The 22020-nt window shown below is 42.7% G+C and overlaps 2 protein-coding genes across 2 annotated transcripts in view; both read left to right on the top strand.

The window, feature by feature from the left end:
• The window catches only part of LOC138165341 (sterol carrier protein 2), a 464797-nt gene that overhangs the window by 84388 nt on the left and 358389 nt on the right, over positions 1–22020 (top strand). The window lies entirely within an intron of this gene.
• Positions 21579–22020, top strand: part of LOC138165192 (protein shisa-like-2A) — a 22508-nt gene continuing 22066 nt past the window's right edge. Inside the window, exon 1 of the mRNA XM_069093319.1 lies at positions 21579–21760. Coding sequence (XP_068949420.1) covers positions 21579–21760 — 182 coding nt within the window. The remainder of the gene's footprint in view (positions 21761–22020) is intronic.

Genomic DNA, 22020 nt, shown 5'->3' with positions numbered 1-22020 from the left:
CATCTTTCCTCTGGGGGTTGTAAATTGCTCTCTATAAAATATCTACATGCATATACAGATTTCTAATGTCAACCATAACAGTAACAGCATGCATTGATACAGTGACTTAAGATTTGCAAAGTACTTTTCCACACAGGGAAGTAGGGAAGTCCTCTTCAGGGTTACCATTCCACCAGCTAGGTTGAGGTACAGATCTGGAGGCTCCCAAAGCACCTCCATCTCCTGCACTCCTGATGCATGACACCTGGTACAAATCCCAGCTTCATCCTTTAGTAGTTGTGGGACCTTGGTCAAGGCACCTAATTACAGTGAGTCACAGTTTTCTCCTCTGTCAAATGGGGGAAATGGTATTTCTTGCCATAAGGATTGTTGTGTGCTTTGTAAGCCTCAAAGTGCTCATGACAAAGGAATTGCTATTACTATTACTCTAATAGAAGAACATTCCCATCTCATATTGATCTGATCAGCGACAGTTGGACACATTGAAACTTGATTCTAGCATAGTGAGGTCATTTTGGTCCTCTTTGAGAATGAAGGACAACAGCCCACCAGCCTTAAAGTGCTAATGACAGAGGAATTGTTATTACTACTATTCCAGTAGAATGGAAGCTTTTCGAGGGCAGCATTTGTTTCACTTTTGTCTTTGTATTCCCTGTACCTAACATATTTATTAAGGGCCTAGATCAGGGTAGGCCTCTAATAAATATTGATTGCTGGATTGGGTCAGTATGTTGTATTGATTCATTTATGTCCACACTGTCTGCCCCCAGTAGACTATATGCTTACTCAGGGCAGGGATTGTTTCCATTTTGTCTTTGTATTCCAGTACCTAACATAGTTCCTAGTATACACTAACTGTTTTGTAAATGCATCCCCTTATTTTCCCATTAATAACCCCACATTGAATGGAATGAAATTTAAGGTCTCTTATGAAACTTTATTGGTTTCATGATGATAGGAGAAAACATATTCCCTTTACACCTCCACTTCTCCAAGTTACTAATTTCCTTCAAGACTTATCTCAAGTTCTGCTTTCTATGTGAAACCTTTGCTTTGTTTGCCCCCCCTCTAGTATCTTGTATTCATTCATTTGTGTGTGTGTGTGTGTGTGTGTGTACACACACACATATACATATATTCATATTCTGTATGTATTTATGTATATGGAAGGGAAGCTCCTTGAGGGCAGGGACCATTTAACTTCTGTCTTTGAAGCCCCAGAGCTCAGAACAGTGCCTGGTACATATGTTAGTGCCATGCTTAATCAGCACTTGTTAATTGATCTGTGGAAAAATCTTTGCTGAAAAATCAACCATCACAGTTACAATAACAGCAAGCTTCTCACTTCTATTTCAGTATCTAGGAATTCCCTTTTGCTCTGTCTCTGTCTTGACAGTTGATTCCCCTGGAGGCTAGTGGTAAGGGTTTTCCTGATTTGCTTAGCCCTGTCAACATGAGGAGATGGGATAGCACTTGTAATTGATGGCAAATATTAAAACTTCACTAAACCTTCAAATGTGTCTTGGGTCTAAAAGAGGGAAATATATGCAAATGTCTAGTCCACTCAGAAGAGTGGTGATCCACAGCAGCAATGAAAACCTGGTACCATGATAAGAAGGAAATGGTTGTGGGCAAGTCATTATATAGAAACAATGAGTTCCAGGAAGAAGGGTGATGCAATGGGAATATTCTGGCTTTGAAGTCAGAGAACCTCTATGCAAATCCCAGCTCTAATACTTCCTGCCTGTGTGACCTAGATCAAGTCATCTCTGTGCCTCAGTTTCCTCATATGACTCCCTGAAATGAGAAGAACTGAACTAGATTCCCCTAAGGTTCCTTCTAGTTCTATCTATGATCTTCTGATCCTAGCTCTGCCATTTGCTACCCATGTGACTTTGGACAAGTCTATTTAACCTCCCTTAGACTTCAGCTATAAAATGAAAGAATGATACTAAGTGATCTCTAAGGTGACTTCCAGTTCTGCATTTATGCTCATTATGGACTGTACAAACCAGGGAACTCTGGGAATGAATTGATGGGAGTCTTCTCCTTTCTATCTCTTTGGTATGAGTCACTGTTGTCCCATAGAACCTCCTCAAGTGAGTCTGAGTCTTCCAAACAGCAACTTTTCTCTGTTTTCCCAAAGAGAATAAGGATCCTTACTCAAGCCTTTGTATCTTTTATAATAATATCTTTTGGAACTATATACAACAGGGTAATAAAAGGACACTCAGGTGTTATTTGCTGAGCTGATCCCAGTGATTTCTAGAAAATCTCAGAAGGTGGAAGATGTGCCATCAGACTTGTGCAAATGTTTTTATTTCTAAAAAGAGGAAAACAGTAGGGTCTTCAATGATGCACTTGTCTTCATTGCTTGGCAAGATTGTAGAATGTTGGAGTTTTTAAAAACTTAAAGTCTACTGTTTTTATTATAATCAGGGGAAAATAATTTCATATGCAGAAATTTACTTTACAAGTCTTACACAACCCATTTTATATATGTCAAAGGATGCGCATTTTTGTTTGTGTATGCTTATATAATAATGTGTTATCTCACTTATAAAATATCTGTGTTGCAGAAAAAATTCATAAATAATTTGAATTTTCTGGAATCAAGTGTAAATTTTTAGAATGCAGGAACTGTTTCATGTGTGTCTCTGAATCTCCAGTGCCTAAACAAACGTTTGTTGAACAGTCAATATCTTTAAAAATCATCCTTTTCTGTCAGGCCATAGTGCTCCTCTGGAACTGGAACTGGAACATAATCATATTTTACACAATTTTAGAGTGTATTATTAATAGGATGGAGTCTGAGTATTTAGAAAGGGAAGCAATGATCACAGAGAACCAGCATGGTTCTTCAAGTACAGACTTTCCTGTATGACATGCATACAGCATCCTCTCTCCTCTGAAATGGCATCTGTGAATGACTCCTTCTCCCATATTTGGGGGGGGGGGGTAATTCCTTTCCAGGATGGCCAGCTAATTGTGCATCTGGTCAGGACATGAGCTAGAGAGCTGTATTTTAGGAGAAAGTGAACACTGGATGCATTAACTTCTACAATAAAATGCTTTTCCAGGTCTGGGTTGGTGAATGCGAGGCCATGATGGACCAGGGAAGAAGATCCTGAGTGCATATTATGCCCCTAGAGTCCACCAGAAAACCTTGGTTTGTTTCAGCAGGTCAGTGAGATTGTTGAGGTAGAAAGCGACAGCTGCCTCAATTAGCTTCTGGCCCTTTAAGACCAAAAAGAGTCTAGACGTTTTGGGAGGTGGGGGGGATGAGGGTGGTGAGGAGCAGGAGGAGGAGCAGAGTAGGAGAGAGTATGGGACAGATAGAAGAGAAATGGGTTTGACAGCTTCTCCGGATTAAAGGGTCATAACTAACTGCAGCAGACCGCTCCCTGAAGCCGCACTAGCTTTAGAGCTGTCCGAGGTGCTGATCGCACTCACTCACGCTTACCGGCTCTCTATGGGGTCCTGAGCGCGTCCCGGATTCAGATACATAGGAACACACGTTCTATACTCCCAAGGAGCTAACAATTCAGTAGAAAGGTAAGGCAAGCAGATAATATCATGTAGATGACAGAGCAGCAGAATATGATGAGGACTATGAGAAGATCATACAATTTACAATCAAAAGGTAGCCTTAAATATCTCTAAAATGAGGGGGTTGGCTGGTAGGAGGGATTATGAACTATAAAAAAATTAAGTAACTGAAAGAGAATTATGAGAATCAGTGTCATTTCAGACTTCTCATTTTGGGAAACTTTGCACCAAAAATCAAACCCACTCAAGGCAATTATTTTATCAATATAGTAGAGTTTGTTTTTTTGTTATAAACATTTATGTATGTTATTTTTATGTTAAATATTGGCTTGTATGCTAACAAAACATTATTATTAAAAAGATGAAACAAAGGGTTTGGACTAGAAAGCCTTTCTAGCTTTAAATCTATGGTCTAGTCAAGCCCTCTCATTTTACAAAAGGGGAAACTGAGACCCAGAGAAGCGAAGTAACATATCCAAGGTTGCCACCAGGTCCAAATCAGAGTGCTGGTTCAGAGGTGAGAGAGAGTCCTTCCAGTTGGTGGGGAAAGGAGATTGAGATCTGAGATGACTTCACATTTGAACTGAACCTTAAGGCATGTATGAGAATTAGGTGGGACAGGGCCATGCCTGGTGGGGAGAGCATTCTAGATGTGGGGAATTTTGTGAACAAAGGAAGGGAAGCAGGGAAGCCCAGAATGTGGTCAGTGAGTCATTCATTATAATATAAGTTCCTTGACAGAGGGGATTATCTCATTTTTATTTATATCTCTAGTGTCTGGTACAGTTCCTGGAACATAGTAAGGATTTAGCAATTATTGGTGGACTTACTAGCTAAAATTTGCCAGGTAACCCCTGGCAAATAACTTAACCTCTTCAAGCCTCTCAGGTTCCTCTGAGGATGATAAGTACTGTCTTCATAAAGTTTTAGGGAAGTTCATATATATATATATATATATATATATATATATATATATAATGTTTAAATCCCAATTTAAGTTCAAGCTGTTGTTGTTATTAATATTATCATTATTGTTAGGCCAAGTAGGAGGACATGATTTAATTAGCTGGCTGATCTACACCTGTCTTGTGACTTCAAAGCAGAATTATAGAATGCTGGAACTGAAAAAAGACCTTAGAGACAGACCCTCTCATTTCCAAAGAGGTACTTGAATCAGAAAACCTGGTTTGGAGATTGAGCTCTGTCACATGCTTGACCATGGTCAAGGCATAGAATCAGAGACTCTCAGGGCTAGGAAGAACCTCAGTGGCTTCTAGATCAAGCCATTTCTAAACAGGAATCTTTTCTACAGCATCTGTGACAAGTGATACTTGCACTTCAGTGATGGGGAACTCAGCCTCATTCATAACCTCCCCAGGCAGCTCATTCTACCTCAGGACTGCTTACACACAGAGGTATGCTGGAGTCAGGTCTACCTGGATTTATAGGCAAATTGTTAAATAATCTGAGTGAATATTTATTTATACTTTAGAAAATGGCCATCTCTACAAGCCAGGGCTTGATTTAATTGGCTTTTTATCATTGTCTAGATTTAAGAAAGCGTTGTTAATGCAGCTTAAATATAAAGTGGGCAGCTAGATAGTATAGTAGATAATACAGCAGCTCCTGGAATCAGGAGGACCCAAGTTCAAATCTGTCCTCAGTCTCTTACTAGTTGACACTGGGCACTTAACCCTGTTTGCCTCAAAAAAAAAGCATATATGGGTATACTTTTTCCTATCCCTAGAAAGCCTGGTTGTTAAAACTCTTACCAGCATGCCCAGGTATCACTCTATAAATATTGCTTGAACTCAGCAGGAATACAGTAGAAAGTTGGATGAAGAAATAAGAAAGAGAATAAAGTCCTCACCAAATTGGAGGCCTGGTGACTGTCAGTTAACAAAAACATCAGCAGCAGCAATACATGGCATCTATATAGCACTTTAAAGTTTGCCAAGTCCTTAGCATCCATGATCTAATTTGAGAATCAGAGAACCTCTGCTTAAACCTCTCAGAAGTTTGTAAAATGGAAATAATTCTTTGACTCCCTGCCTCCTGGGCATTGTGAGGACAGTATTTTGTAAATTGTAAAGCACCACATAAATGCTCGCTGGTGCTCAAGGTAGGAAGAGATAGAAGGTGGCCTCCAATCCAAGTCTTCTCCTCATTTCATCATGCTGTCTTTCCCCAGGATTAGAGTTGTACAGCCAGGCTGTACTACATAAGTTATTGGCCCCAAGCTTCTTAAATTGCTTCTGCCTAGGAAGAGACTGTTCCTGAGCCTGGTGCAGAGCAGACCCTCCCAGGATGGAGGTTATGAAGGAGAGGCCATGCCACTTAACCATTCCTCTTGTATGCCTACTCTGCCTACTGTGCTGAAACCCCTGCCTATGTTGAATTACTGAAGGGTGGTAAGTCACTGAGCTCCTTCTTTCAAGAGCTAATTGCATTTTCAGTCTTTTCTTTCATAGGAGAATGTAGTCCTTGGTTTTGACACAGCAGGTTAGTAGTAGGTATGTTTTTCTTCATTGGGGTTTTTCTTGAAATCATGCTAAGCAGGAAGTTTATGAGGCCCTCTGTGAAATCGGTGTTTGCTTCTAAGGCTTCATTCAATGATAGGACCTTAGAGTGGGCCCTTAGAATATAGGGGGTAAGGGCTGGGAGGGATCTTAGAATGTAGAATGCCAGGCTTGGGAAGGACCTTAGAAGAGACTCTCATTTCTGGAAGGGATCTTGAAACATAGCATAGGGTGTTAGAGCTTGGAGAGACCTCAGAATATAGATTTTAGATAGACAGACAGATAGACCATTTATTAAGCACTTACTATATGCCAGGCATTGGACGAAATGTTGCATATACAAACACAACTTAAAAAGAAAGATGATCCTTGTCCTCAGAGAGTTTACATGCTAATGGGGAATATAAAGGTGAGCTAGAAAGGATATGGGGCATGAAACAGGCAAGGAAGTGATTAGGACTGTGCCCTATTCAAGTAGAAAAGGCACTGTGAGGAATGAGGTGAAAACATAGAATGTTAGAATTGGGAGGAACCTTAGAGAGAACATCTAGTCTGAACTCTGCTTTTACAAAGGAGAAAATGGAGGCTCCAGGGGCAGCTTACCAAGATCACGAAACAGTTTCATAGCAGAGACAGGTTCAAGACTCAGGAGTCCTGACTCCCAACTCAGCACTTTCAACATCAAACACCTTCTTAGCCCACATCCAATGATCATGCTGACCCAAGAAACCCGAAAAAAAAAAATTACCAGGAACAGCACCTGTTGGCTCCAGGTTCTGGCTGGGTTAGAAAATGGGATAATTGGATAGTCTGAAGCAGCTGTGCTGAACAGTCAAGGACTGATTATTTCTCCCTCATCCTGTGCAGCAACCGAGTACATGTCACCACCAGCAGCAGCAGCCCAGGACTGGGCATCTGACAGTAGCTAGACCTCCCGTTGGTATCCACAGGGACTCTGGTGAAGACATCAGTTTCCAAAGCCACCTTTGAAGGCCCCCACCTGTGGCCAGCCCAGGGCTGTGCACAGCAGCCAAGACTGAGGATCTGGCCTTCCAATCCTGCTGTTATCACTGAGGAAGAAGGGGAGAGTTTATTCAGTTTTTACCTGGATCACTCAGGTACATGACTGGAATTACACCGACCATAATGATAACAACAGGAAATGGAATAATAAAAACAATTCACATTCCTATAGCACTTTAATTGAAACTACTTTATAGGTAATATATATTTACTTATCTGTGCATGAATTATAGTCTAATAAAATATAGTCCCTGAGGGCAAGGACTATTTCATTTATGTGCTTTTATTCATTCATTCCTATATTCATCTGGCATTTGTTAGTACTTGGTACAAGCGAGACATTATACTGAGCATCTGAGATACAAAAATAAACCCCAAACACTGTGCTTGGCAAGAGCAGGTGCTTATTAAAGACCTAGTAGATTGAATCAAGGTTTTTCAAAATACTGTCATTCCACCCCGACTCCCCAATCAATCAGTGAGGTACATAGAGTGAGTATTGTTAGTCCTGTTTTATAGGAGAAATTGACTGCAAGAGAATTGACTTGCCCAAAACCATACAGAAAACAAGCAACAGGGTCTGAATATAAAACTGAGTCTGTCTCTAGATTCAGCACTCTTTAGAATAACACCCATTTCTCCTTTGCTTTAAGGCTTCCAAAATGCCATCCTCACAACCATACTGAGAAGTGGGCACTTTATCCTCATTTTACAGAGAGGAAACTGAGGCACAGAGAGAAAGGGTTTTCCCCAGATCTCACAGCTAGCCAAGGTGGAATTCGAACCCAGGTCTTTTCTGCCTTCCTTTGTGCACAATACCTGACATGTGGTAAGTGCTTGTGGACCAATGGTGGTGCCTGCTTCCAAATCTAGCCCCCTTTCTCCTACTAACAGCTCTCAGATCTATTATTTCCTGAGGTATGTAAAAGTATGTCTTTCTTGGGGTGGGGTGGGGGGACAGGACCTGCAATTTCTTAGATGTAAGGAACTCCAGGTGTGGCAATTCCCTCTCCTGATGTAGAACAGTGTTTAGAATTTGTGGCTTTCTCAGGGTTTCTTCACCTTTTGTCTGTCCTGGACTCCTTTGGCAGTCTCTGAAACCTATAGGCCCCTCATTGGAATAAAACTTGTTTTTAAAATTTCATAATTGAAGGAAATGAAAAATTACAGTTAGAGTTTAGTGAAAGAAAAGGTGTATTTTTTTGCCCCCCCCCCTTAAGATCCTCCAAAATCTAACCCCCACCTAGAGTTAAGTCCCTGGTCACTGAGTGAATAAAAGTTGGAAGTGGGACTTGAATTCAAATTTTCCTGACTCCAAGGAAGGTCCTCTAGCCACTTCGTAGAGGAGAAAAGTTCACTCACACAACCAGCCTGGGGCCAAAAGATGACTTGGTCCCAGCCCGTCTGCTTCTAAATACAAGGTCTTTTCCCTTCCCTGATGAAGGGAGACCACTGAATAAGCTTCCAGGTAGGGAATAAGACCATAATAATTGCTTTAAAAGTTAAGTTGAGAAATGAGAAACTCCCGAAGTTTAAAGACCACGCTGATCACCTTTCCCTTCTTCAGGGCGCCACCTGGTGATAGGAACTTCCATAGCTCTGAGTTCTTTTCTCCTGGCTTTCCAGATGGCTCATTCATTGTCCAACGTCCCTTCACCAAATAGGTATGAAGTACCAGCTGTGTGTAGGACCCCCTGTTTTGGGCGGGAGGTGAAAGTTCAAATGATAAGATCCATTCCACATCTTCCTGGAGCCCATGGACTAGGAGATGATAACTCACACAAGAAACTGTTAATATACAATATTACGTGATAAGTACACCAGAAAGGTCCAATACAAGGGTTGTGTGTGATATGAAAGGGAAAAAAAGGTCATTATACACAGGGGTATCATTGGAGGCTTCCTGGAGGAGGCCCAGAGAGGGGCTGCACAGTAAGTGAAAGGCAGAATTGGGAATAATGATGTAACATTTATTAAACACTTTAAGATTTGCAAAGATTGTTTCATCTGATCCTAGGAATGACTATATAGGATAGGTGCTAGAGGCATTATTATCTGCATATTAAAGATAAGGAAGCTGAGAGTGGAACATGATGAAAGAACATAACTATGTTCATAGATCTAGTAAAGGGGGCAGAGGTGAGATTTAAAACCAGATCTCTGGAATCCAGAATCTCTGAGTTAAAAGGGATCTCAAAAGCCATTAAATCCAACTTGTACTTGAACAAGGATCCCCTCTGCAAGTGGTCATCTAGCTTTTCACTGAAGACCTTTAGTGAAAGAGACACTCAACACCTCTCCAGGCAGCCCATTCCACTTTGGGGAAATTGTAATTCTTATCAAATTTTTTCCTGACTTTCAGTCTAAATTTACCCACCTGAAATTTGCAGCTTCTACCCACTGTTCCTCTGGGACCAAAAAAAAAAATAATAAAAGGCTAATCCCTCTTTCCCAAGACACTCCTTCAAATACCTGAAGATAGTTTTCATGTCTCCCACTAAATTTTCTCTTCTCAGGTTAAAGATTCCTAGTTCCATCAATGATTCTCATGGCAGGATCTCAAAGCTTCTCACCATCTTGGCTGTCTTCCTCTGGACAGTCTCCAGATTGTCAATGTACTTCCTAAAATGTAGCTCACAGAGCACAACCCAATGCTCTTAGTGTGGTGGGGGGGGGCAGAGAACCATCACTTCCTTATTTATAGAGTCTATGGCTCTCTTCATGCAACCCAAGCCCCCATCACCCTTTTTTGGTCAATATATCCTATTTCTCAATCAATTTACCACTAAAAACTCAGCCCTTTTTTAGACAAACTGCTATCAAACATACTTCCCTTGATTTGTTCTGGTGAAATCAGTTTCTTGAATTCAAGTGTAAGACTTTATTTCTATTAAATTTCATCTTATTAGATTTAGCCCAATGTTCTAGCCCGTCAAGATCTTTTTGGATCCTGACTCTACCAACTGGCTATCAATCTTTCTCAGTTTTGTGCCATTTGAAAGTTGGATTTGCATGCCTTCTATTCCTTTAATCAAGGCACTGATAAAAATGTTAAACATCACAGATCCATGAAGTACTCCATTATAGACTTCCTGCCAAGTTGACATCAGACTATTAACAACTATTCTTCCAATCCTGTGCTCTAATCTAGCCCATATATATCCACCTTTTCCAGGTGCTTTCCAAGCACTACAATAAGTAGATGTGAGATGAGAAGAAAGGGAGGAGTGGGGCATGAAACAAAGGTCTCAAATGAGAGAAGAGGGGAAGAGAGTGTTACGGGAGGATTAAAGAGAGAAAAGAAGGTTTAGAACAACCACTGTGTAATGTAGGATGTGATCAATTAGGGAGGAATAAAAAGATTTTTGTCTTATTGTAGTAAAAAAAAATCATGAGATTCTTTATCAAATGATCTGGTAAAAATCTGGGTAAGGCATATCCACAGCATTCTCCTCATCTGTTCAGTAACCCTGTCAAAAAAAAAGAAAATGTGTAGTCTGATGTGACTAGTTCTTGATGAAGCAAAGCTGTTTCTTTGAGATCTTTTCTTCCTTTTAAAAGTACTAACCTCTTTTTCAAAACTGACCCAGCTCACCAGTTTCTAGCTTGCAGATTCCATCCTTTTCCCCTTTTTTGGACAATTAGGATATTTACCCTTCTCCAACGCAATACTTCCTTCATTCTTCATTATCTTTCAGTTATCACTGATAACAGTAAGAGCTGAGCAAATCTGCCTTCCCTTCATCACATCTACACCAACCAACACTCCCATCCCTTCTTTGATACTTCTCTTTATTCATAAAATCATAGATTTAGAAATGGCAGGGATCCAACCATTTTGGAGAGCAATCTGGAACTATGCCCAGAGGGCAATAAGTAATTTCATACCTTTTGACCCAGCAATACCACTTCTAGGGTTATATCCCAAAGAGATCAGAGAAGTAAGAGGAAGACCCGTATGTACAAAAATATTTATAGCAGCTCTTTTTGTGGTATCAAAGAAGTGGAAATTAAGGGGGTGCCCATCAATTGGGGAATGGCTGAACAAGTTGTGGTATATGCATGTTATGGAATACTATTGTGCTATAAGAAATGAGGAGCAGATGGACTTCATGTTTACCTGGAGAGGCTTATACGAACTGATGCTGAGTGAGAAGAGTAGAACCAGGAGAAATTTGTATAAAATTACAGACACAACGTATGTGTGATGACCAACTTTGATAGACCGGACTCTTCTCAGTAATGCAGGGCTATAAGTAAACTCCAAAAGACTCATGATGGAGAGAGATGTCCACATTTAGAGAAGGAACTAGAAAGAACAGAGTTTGAATGCAGATTGAAGCAAACTACCTGCTCTCTTTCTTTTCCTTGTTTGGTTTTGTTTCCTCTTTCCCATTGTTCATTCCATCAATACAATCCTTTATAAACTGACTAATGTTTTATGTGAAACTATTTGCAGATCCTATACTTAATTGTGTGCTGATATGGGGGGCGGGGGCGGGGAAGAGATGGGGAGAAAATTTGAAACTCAAAGAACTGGGGAACTGAATCTTGTAAACTCAAAGTAAACTAACAAATTTTAAAAAAAAGAAATGGCAGAGACTTTGGAGGTCAAAAACTCCAGCCCCTGTATTTTATAGACCCAGAAAGGTCATGATTTGTCCAGGGTCACAGTGCTAGTAAGTACATGAGGAGGAATTTCAATCAAGGTCTTCTTGGACATTAAGACTCCATGTCCATTATGCCATACTCCTATATTCCCATTTTTTGAAGTCTTATGTTCCTTAGCATTCTTCACCAGTCTCATTCATTCTGAGGTTTTAGCACTCATGATGATGATAATTATAACTCACATTTATATAGTGCTTTAAGGTTTGAAAAGGACTTGAAAATAGCATTTCCTTTTAACCTCACAGAAACCCTGAGAAGTAGGCATTATTATTATCCCCATTTTACAGATGAGGAACTTGAAGCAGGAAAAGGTTAAGTGAAAATCTTATAGGACCATGCCATACTCTTTTATTCATACCTTATTACTTGCCATTGGCTTCTACCTTCTGTATGTGTCTTTTTAAAAAATCTAAATTGGTCAGAGAGGTCCTTATACACTTGTACTGGTCTCTTTTGACTCATCACAAGAATTATTTCTCTTTTTGTCTTCAGAATTCATTCTTGAGGGTTTCCTCTCTTTCCTGGAGTGACTTCTTTGGAAGAATTTTAGACTATGGATTTCAACCTGCCCTTTCTCTAAGTCTTGAAATGTGCTTTCCCCAAATCTCAAAGACACATCAGATTTTGAAAATTTGGCTTTTCTCTTCATTGTCACAAATTCCAAGACTGAGGCATTCATCTCTGCTCAGTATATCATATTTAACAAATCTGATTCAGAATGGGAAGGGAGGAAACAAACATTTATTAATGCTACCACATTTAATTTATTTACTTTATTAATGCCTGCTGAACACTGGGAATATTTACAAATATCTCATTTGATCCTTACAGCCACCCTAGGAGGTAGGTGCTATTATTATCCCCATTTTACAGCTGAGGAAACCAAGGCAGTCAAAGTGACATCCAGGGTCACACAATGTCTGAGGCCACATCTGAACTCAGTTCTTGACTCCAGGACCAAGGCTCTTAGTCATTTTGCCACCTAGTGTTCTCTAGGTGGCATAGCAGTTGCCCTAAATGTTCCTTTGCCCATGAAAGAATGAAATTCATGTTCTGGCCTCTTTTGGGCCCAAAGGAATCACCAAAAGATGTCTATACCATTGAAGTTCTCCATTACTATTGTATCATGCCACTCTGCCTTGTGCCTAGTATAGTTCTTGGCAAATAATGGTCCTTAAAAAAATCCTTGATGAATGGATACATGTCCTAATTGTGAATGCAACTGTTCTTATACTCTGATAATATTATTTCTTTTTTTTTAAAACCTTGAATAGCCTTTATTCAGATGCTTTCCACAATGCTTCCCCTCCCTCTCACCATGTTCCTGGATTGCTTCATATGAATGCATTTTTTTTTCTTTTTGGAGGGGGAAGGCTGGGCAATTGGGGTTAAGTGACTTGCCCAAGGTCACATGGCTAGTGAGTGTTAAGTGTCTGAGGCAGGATTTGAAGTCAGGTCCTCTTAACTACAGGGCCAATCCTCTATTCACTGCACCACCTAGCTGTCCCTGAATGTATTTTCTAAACAGACAATACCACTCTGTCCCCCTCCACTTATCTGTACCATAGGGTTCTAGAGCTAGAATGACCTCAGAGACCATCTAGCCCAACCCTCCAATTTTTAGATGAGGAAACATTTTAGGAATGAGGTCCAGGGACGTGAAGGTCACACAGGTAGCAAACCTCAGAAATGAGATGTGAACTCAGGTCCTCGAATCTACAGCCTGGACTCTTTTTACTATACCATACTAATCTATTCTTTTTAAATAATGTATGACCACCCAGAAGAATATTCCAATCATATATTCCATAGGATCAAGAATCATAGATCTGGGGCAGCCAGGTAGCACAGTGAGTAAGAGCATCGGTCCCAGAGTTGGTATGACCTGGGATCGAATCTGGGCTCTGATACTTAGTACCACACCCAGAAATAACTGGCCGTGTAAACTTGAGCAAGTTACTTAACCCTGATTGCTTTAAAAAAAAAAAGAATCATAGATCTGGAATGTCATGCCCTAGTCCAATGCCCTAATTTTACAGATGAGAAGACTGAGGCCCTGATTGAGTGACTACTTAATGTCCCATGGGTAGTAAGTAGCAGAATCAGGATTTGAATCCAGGTCCTCTGACTCCAAATCCAACGCAGTCTTGACACTTATGTGGTCAAATTAGCCTTTAAGCTGAAGGCTCTTGGGTTCATCTAGACTGTGGTCTAGACTTGGAGTAACTGCATCAGATGTCTGAGAACGTGGGTGGCATTATTAGTTCCTTTCTTGTATTTTCTCTCTGGTGTTTTTCTGGGTGTTTCTAATGCTATTTTTCTTCTAGACTGGTGGGCTATTACAGGCTATTTTCTCCCTTCCCCTTCCTTTTCAATTTAAAAACCCTTTTGATTAGATTTGTATGACTCTGGGTGAGTATATTTTTACCAGCTTTACCTTGGAGCCCAACTTCCTTGTGTTTTAAGCCACAATACCAAAATCTAAATCCTGTAATCAGATATCATCTCCTGAATCAGCCATTCCCTTCCCAAATCTGCCTCTCTCATAAAGCCCATGTCTGTGATCAACAGAAATAAAACAAACAAAAAAAACAAAAACCCAAAAGTACACCTTTGTACATAAGGTCTTCAGTTTATTGCCTTAAATTTCATGTTTGGCAATGTTTCCTAGGTGCCCATGTGAAGCAGCAAAAACAGATCATAGTCATTAGATTGGGGCATGATGGGGGCGGGGAGCAATCTGCTGGAAAATACAGAAGGAAATGAGATCAAGATATACGTAGAGTGGTTGACCTTGACAAGGAGAAGGGTCATCTCTTTATCAGAGATTGGAATGAAGTGGAAAATGTCAAAGAGATGTGAGATGAGAAGAAAGGGAGGAGTGGGGCATGAAACAAAGTTCTCAAATGAGAGAAGAGGGGAAGAGAGTGTTATGGGAGGATTAAAGAGAGAAAAGAAGGTTTAGAACAACCACCGTGTAATGTAGGATGTGATCAATCAGGGAGGAATAAAAAGGTTTTTGTCTTATTGGAGTAAGTATTGGAGTAAATTTTTAGATTAACCAGTATATATTGTACTGTAGGAAATGATGAAGGACATGGTTTCAGAAAACCCTGAAGTCTTATATGAACTGATCAAAAGTGAAGTGAGGAGAACCAGAATAATCTACGTGCTAACAGCAACATTGTAATGATAATGAATGGTAAAAGACTTAGCAACTCTTGATCGATGCAATGAGTCACAACAACTTCAAAAGACTCATGATGAAAAATGCCACATACCTCCAGATAGAAAACTGTTGGACTCTGAATATAGATTGAAACATATTTTTTCTTTATTTCTCTTACTTTCATTTTTTTCTTGACATGGCTAATGTGGAAATATGTTTTCGTAACTTCATATGCCTTCTCAGTAGGTAGGGGAGAGGTGGAGAAAGGAAGGAAGAGAATTTGGAATTGAAAATTAAGAGAATAGGGGCAGCTAGGTGGTGGAGTCAGGAGGATCTGAGTTCAAATCTGGACGTGTGACCTTGGGCAAGTCACTTAACCCCAACTGCCCTCCCTTCCCCCCTCCAAAAAGCAAAAAAAAAAAAAATTTAAGGGAATAGCCAGCATAAATTTGTACTGGACACAGTCAGCGTGGTTTCCTTACTTCCTCCTGCCCTGTTCAGCAGCACCTAAATAGGAAAGAAGGAGGCAGATGGTGGGAGTAATCAAGAGTTGGGACTGGCTCCTGGTCTTCTCTACTTTAATTCCTTCCATTTCTTGGGGACTTTGATAAGCATATTGACATTCCTTTAAATTACCCAGTTTTCCAGTTCCTCAGTCTATTCCGTTCCCATGACATATTCCTCCAAACTACCTTAAGGATGGCCAGACACTTGGATTTGCCATTACCCATGATGGTTCCACTTCCACGTTAAAGAACTAAAGTCTCTTTATCTGATTTCCTCCTTTATCACAAGACTTTTATAAGTCTTGGGAGTCTCATCATCAGTTTCTGGATTCATGTCCCAAGACGACAGTAGATTTCTTGCTCTTAATGTCAAGTTGACAAATAGCTGCCTCAGATCTCAATAGGAAGTCCACCACCAACCCCCACTACTTCTTCCTCTGCCCCTTAATAGAATATCTCTTTGTAGAATGTAAGCTTCCTGAGGGCAATGACTACTTCACCTTTTTTTTTTGTATCCTTGTTTCCGAGCATAGTACTCAGCACATCACTGGTGCTTAATCAATGTTGATTCATTAATTCATTGGTTTGGACTCAGAAGGCAATGATACGGAATCCCAACTACTGAAGAACAAATATTCATCCCAGATGACCCCTCCCTCATTCCCATTTGTCTCAGCTCTACCCACCTCCCTCATGTATAATGTCCTACTGCAGATCTGTCTGCCCCCTTCCACTGTGCCCTCTGGAACTCCTGTTCCACAAATGCGAAACTTCCGTCATTTGTACCTGCTCCTCTCCAAGTCCTTCCATCTTCTGGCACTCACTGAGACCTGGCTCCCTTTGGACTGAATTACATAACAGTGGCCATTCTTTTCAGCACTTGTTGTACTTCTCCTTTCCCTTGACTCACTGGTTCCCAAGGGGGAGTCAGAATACTTCAGGAGCAGCATTGCTACTTGCAGATTCTCACTCTCCTACCTCACTCAGTAATTTCTTCTCCTTTGAGGTTCACACCATCCAAATGTATCACCCAACCCAGATCCGTGTAGCTGTCATCTACTGGGGACGGAAGGGCACCTACTGTGTCTCAGACATTGTGCTAAGAACACATGGATATCTCATTTCATCTTTGGGAGATAAGTACTATTATTATCCCCATTTCACAATTGAGGAAACTAAGGCAGACAAAAGGTTAAGTGACTTGCCCAGGGTCACCCAGTTAGTAAGTGTCTGAGGCTGGATTTGAACTCAAATCTTCCTGACTCTAGGTCCAGTGCCCTATCCACTGTGCCAACTGCTTTCCTCTCTTGAGTCCCAGGACATCCTTCCTCCTTCTCAATGCCTAGCTCACAGTCTCCCTCGTCACCCCTTCATACTAGGGAAACTGTAAAATACTTAGTGATGTTCCATCAAGTATCCTACTTCCTAAGTTATTCAATCAACTCATACTCCTCCACTCTACATGGGGATGGTTGTTCCCCTGAACTTGCCATCACCTATAAGGATCCCATTCCACGTTTAAGAACCTCCAAACGTCTTCATTTGTTAATACTCTCTGATCGTTCCATATCTCTCTATGCCTCAGCATCTTCCCTAGCCCTCACCCATGCTCTGGCTACACTGTCCTCCCTCCCTAAAGACCTTGACCCTTTGGTGAGCTGGTTTGCCAAACCTTGTCAAGTCCCAAACCTGGATTATCTTCACCAAAAGCCTCCTTCATTCTTACTTATGTCCTGCTGAACAGAGCTAGAGGAAGTAAGGAAATCATGATGACTGGGTCCAGTACAAAGTATGCTGGCCAATCTCAGTCAGGCCCTTTTATTTCATACTGATTGATTCTCTAGAACGCTCACTTCACAGTGGCTGTTCCAAACCGTCCCATAGCTCTCCCTTCCCTCACCTGATCTTATACTTCCCTTTAAAAAAACTGAGATTATTCGCCATGAGCTCCCTTTTCTCCCTTTCTCCTCATTTCACATGCCTCTGACATCTTCTTCCATTATTTCCACCTTCCTTCCAGTCTTTGATGAAGAATTGACCCTTCTCCTTGCCAAAGCCAATCACTCTACACGTAGCCTTGGTTCCATCTCTTCCCATTTTATCCAGAAGACAGCCCCCATTTCCTCTCTCCCCCCCCCTCTCTGTCTCTCCTCCCTCTCCCTTTCTCTCCCCTTCTCTTTGTCTCTCTCTGTTCTTATTCCCCTCCATGCAATCTAGGATTCAGCTGTACTGGCCTACTTGCTGTTCTCATACAAGACACATCCCATCTCCCATCGCTGTGCCTTTGCACTGACTGTTCTCCATGCCTGGAATGCCCTCCCTCCTCATCTTCACCTTTTAGAACCTCTGTGTGTCCCTGTCTCTCTGTCTGTCTCTGTCTCCCTCTCTTTTTCTCCCTCTGTCTCTTTCTGTGTGTGTGTGTGTCTGTCTGTCTCTCCCTCTCTGTGTCTCTCCTGGCTCCCTCCCTGATGCCTACAAACATGATCACCTATCCTACAGCCTTTAAAAAAGCCTCCTTGGAGCCTCCCATCCTCTCCAGCTATCATCCTACATCCCTTCTCCCCTTCTCAGCTAAACTCATTGAAAAAGCCATCTGTCCTCAGAGCTTTACTTTCCTCTGATTTCCTCTGACACCATCATTCAGTCGAGACAACTCCAGGCTGTTGATTGTTTCTTCATTGCCAAATCTAATGGTCTTTTCTCAATTCTCCTCCTTCTTGACCTCTCTGAGGCATTTGATCCTACCGACCCTGCACAGATTTGACCATGTCACCTCCTTGATCAATAAATCTTAGTCATTCCCTATTTCTCTAGGATAAAATATAAACTCCTGTGTTTAGCATTTAAAACTTCACACCCTAGCCCCTTCTTGCCTTTCCAGCCTTCTTATACTTTACTCCCCTCCATGCAATCTAGGATTCAGCTATACTGACGTAGTTGCTGTTCTCACATGAGACATCCCACCTCCCATCTTTGTGCCTTTGCACTGGCTGTTCTCCTGCCTGGAATGCCCTCTCTCCTCACCTTCACCTCTTAGAACCTCTGTATGTCTCTCACTGTCTCTCTCTCTCTCTCTCTCTCTCTCTCTCTCTCTCTCTCTCTCTCTCTCTGTCTGTCTGTCTCTGTCTCTCTGTCTGTCTCTCTGTCTGTCTGTCTCTGTCTCTCTCTCTCCCTCTCTCTCTGTCTCTTTCTCTCTCTGTCTCTCTCTCTCCCTACTCCCCTCCATGCAATCTAGGATTCAGCTATACTGGCACAGTTGCTGTTCTCACATGAGACATCCCACCTCCCATCTTTGTGCCTTTGCACTGGCTGTTCTTCATGCCTGGAATGCCCTCCTTCCTCACCTTCATCTTTGAGAACCTGTGACTTCCATCAACCAACCTTGTGGCTTCCAACCCCACCTTCTTCAAGAGGCCTTCCAATGGAACTCCATCAGCTAGTTCTTTTACTGTTACTTTGTATCTACTCTATACATACCTTGGGTGTATCAATTTATATACATGTTTTCTTCCCCATTAGAATGTAACCTCCCCAAAGGCAGGGACTGCTTTAGGCTTTTGCCTTTTTTGTTTAATCCAATGACCTGTTAAACATTTGATACATGCTTGTTGATACTGATTATTCCCCAACAAATAAATTATCCATCCTGTGCTTGCATCCTTCCAATACATGGAGACTCATTACCTATTGAGGCAGCCTATTCCATTTTGGGGGGATCTTGTCATTTAGTCCAACCCCCCCCCCCATCTGACAGATGTGAAACCTGAGGCACTAAAAAGCTTGTCACTCTCCCAAACATTACACAAGTAGCAAGATAGTCTTTGAATTGGAGCCTTGACTCCAGGTCCAATGCTTTTTTCATCATCTCATGTTGCCTGTCTGACACATTCAGTGCACAACTAACCAGTATATGAAATATTGGCTCATCTGACTTATGTCTTACCTCCCCATCCCCTGCCCTTTACCATAAGCTCTTTGAGGGAAGAAATAGTATCTTCTCTGTAGCCTTTCCAGTGCTGAGCATAGGACCTGGTACAGAAAGTGTTTAAGAAATGTCCTTGGGGCAACTAGGTGGCACAGTGAATAGAGCACCAGCCCTGGAGTCAGAAGGACCTGAGTTCAGATCTGGCCACAGACACTTACTAGCTGTATGACCTTGGGCAAGTCACAACCTCAATCCTCTTCCCTCCAAAAAAGAAAGAAAAAAATGTCCTTGATTGAATGAAGAAAGTTGTATCTTCTTCCAGATCTTGCACTGCCTCCTCTTCCTCTCCCCTCTTACTTCCTTCCCCTTTTCTCTCCTCACCTTCTTTATCCGTATTACCCCCTTGCCCTCTCTTCTTCATTTCTAAAATGAGGTTAGAGTAGATTAGATAATCTCTCCCATCCTCCCAGCTCTGATTGTCTGTGCTCTTAGACCCCTTTCAGCTCTGCCATTCCACATTCTCAGATCCCTGTCCTGACATTTTCCATTCTTAGGGTCCTCCGGACTATCACTATTTGTTACCAAGGTCCCTTCTGGCTCTGACCTTTTATGATTCTCTTACACAGTAGAAACCCTGAGCCAGGCACTTGAATCCATTCTGATTTTCAAGGGAGTTCCAGCAGGCTTTCAAAGGTAGATACTTCCCATAGAAGAACAGGAGGTTCTGCATCTCAGAACAGAGCCGATTTAAAAAAAATAAGAATAAAAATTCCAGAAGGAAAAAAAAAATAATCAGAGTCATTTGATGCAATGGGGTAGAAGGTAAGCAGGAGAGGAAGATGGGTGGGAGACCAAAAGATGGAGCCTCTTCATTGGCACCAGAGTCAAATTTGGGAAAGGAGCCAGATGAGACCATTGGAGCCCGTATCATTCCTCCCTCCCTGCTGTCTTCTGTCCCCAGGGAATGTGGGTCCTGAAGAAAGGGCCCCAAGTGAAGAATCAGAAGAGTTGGCTTCTCACCCTCTCTCTCACCCTTGCTCTGCTATGTTCCGGCTTGTGGTCCTTGCCAAATCCCTTCTCTCTATGCTGCCTCAGTTTCCTCCTCTCCGAAATGGAGAAGATTCTCTCTATGGTTCCTCCCAGCTGTAGATCCCATGAACCTCTCAGGTTGCTTTGCTGTCCCCAAGCCTGCCATCTTGCCTGGGTGTATACATGTCTTTCTAACTGTTAGACTCTTAGACTGGTTGCTGCCGACAGGGATGAGGGGGAGGGGAGAGGGGGGAAGGAGACTGGAAAGGGTCTACTTCATTTTTTCAATCCCAGTACCTGACACAGGGCCTTGAATTTACTATAGCAGGCTCTTAATGAATGGTAGTTGAATAGAATTCCCTCCCCAGCCCCCCCCCCCCCCCCCCCCCTTTCCTTTGGCCTCTTCCTTTTCTCAATTTTCTATGTCTTCTACTCCTCCCCCACCCATTCACTCATTTGTACCTTTTCAGGGAAAAGAATGCTAGCCTGGGAGCCAGACCGCCAGGGTTTTCGCCCCACTTCTTGTCCCTTTCCCCTTGCCCCTTCTCTCTGGGCCTCAGTTTCTTTTCCTGTATAATGAAGGATTACGCTAGAGGGCCTCTCGGGTCTGCCAGCTCTAACATTCACTGCTTTTATTCCCTTTTCCCATTCCTCGCCCATTGTCCCCAGGTCATCTCAGTTCCCTCCCTCTCTCTCTCTCTCCTCCCTCCCATTTTCCTTCTTCCTTTTCCTTTCCAAACCAGTCCCCCCGGTAGGCAGCCGCTCTCACTGGGTCAGCCTTCCCTCCCACATCTTCCTTGAGCTCTACGCGCGCGGAGCCCGGGGATCTCCTAAGCTTGGAGCCCAGAGGTTGGAGGACAGGACCCAGGGACTGGAGAATCAGAGGTACCTGATCTGGAAAAAAGAAGCCCTGAGCCAGAAACAGCCCGGCGCCCTGAGGCCCAAGACCCTGAGCTGGGGTTCCAGAGGTCAGACTCGCAAAGCCCCCCCCCCTCCCCCTGCAGGAGGGCCCATCAGAGCGCCCACCCCCAGCCGCAGGCCGCGCCGAGGCTCAGTCCGAGGGGACCCGGCAGGTTCCTCCCTGGGCGCACCCGCCTCGCGGCTGGCTGCCCACTGGGGGCGTTCATCCGCCCGCAGAGTCCTCCCGTTAGTCTGGCCCCAGCCGGGTCCCCGCTGAACCGCGCGCAATGAGCGGCTCGTGTAGCAGCTACCTGAACGCCGCCAAGGAGCTGGTGAGCGGCTTCAGCTGCCCGGGACCAGGCGGCGAGGCGGCCGCTGTCTACTGCTGCGGCTTCCAGGACCACCGCTACTGCTGCGACGACCCTCACAGCTTCTTCCCCTACGAGCACCGCTACATGTGGTGGCTCAGGTGAGACCCAGCCGGCCACGGCGCTCTGCAGCCTCCGTCCTCGCTCTGCAGCCTCTGTCCTCGCTCTGCAGCCTCTGTCCTCGCTCTCCAGCCTCTGTCCTCACTCTCCGCCTCACTTCCCTTCTTCCCTCCATCTTTCTGTTCCTACTACCTCCTTCCCTTCTTTCTGCCCTTTCCTTTATTCTTCCTTTCCCTCTTCTCCCTCCTTTCCCCCTTCCTTCCATCCTTCTCTTTTTCTTCTCTTCCCTCCTTCCCTGTTC

The sequence above is a fragment of the Petaurus breviceps genome, unplaced genomic scaffold (genome assembly GCF_028583685.1).
Source record: "Petaurus breviceps papuanus isolate PSGF00001 unplaced genomic scaffold, PetGlider_PUasm1.0 208, whole genome shotgun sequence".
Lineage (NCBI taxonomy): Eukaryota > Metazoa > Chordata > Mammalia > Diprotodontia > Petauridae > Petaurus > Petaurus breviceps.
This window is presented reverse-complemented; position numbering and strand designations above follow the sequence as displayed.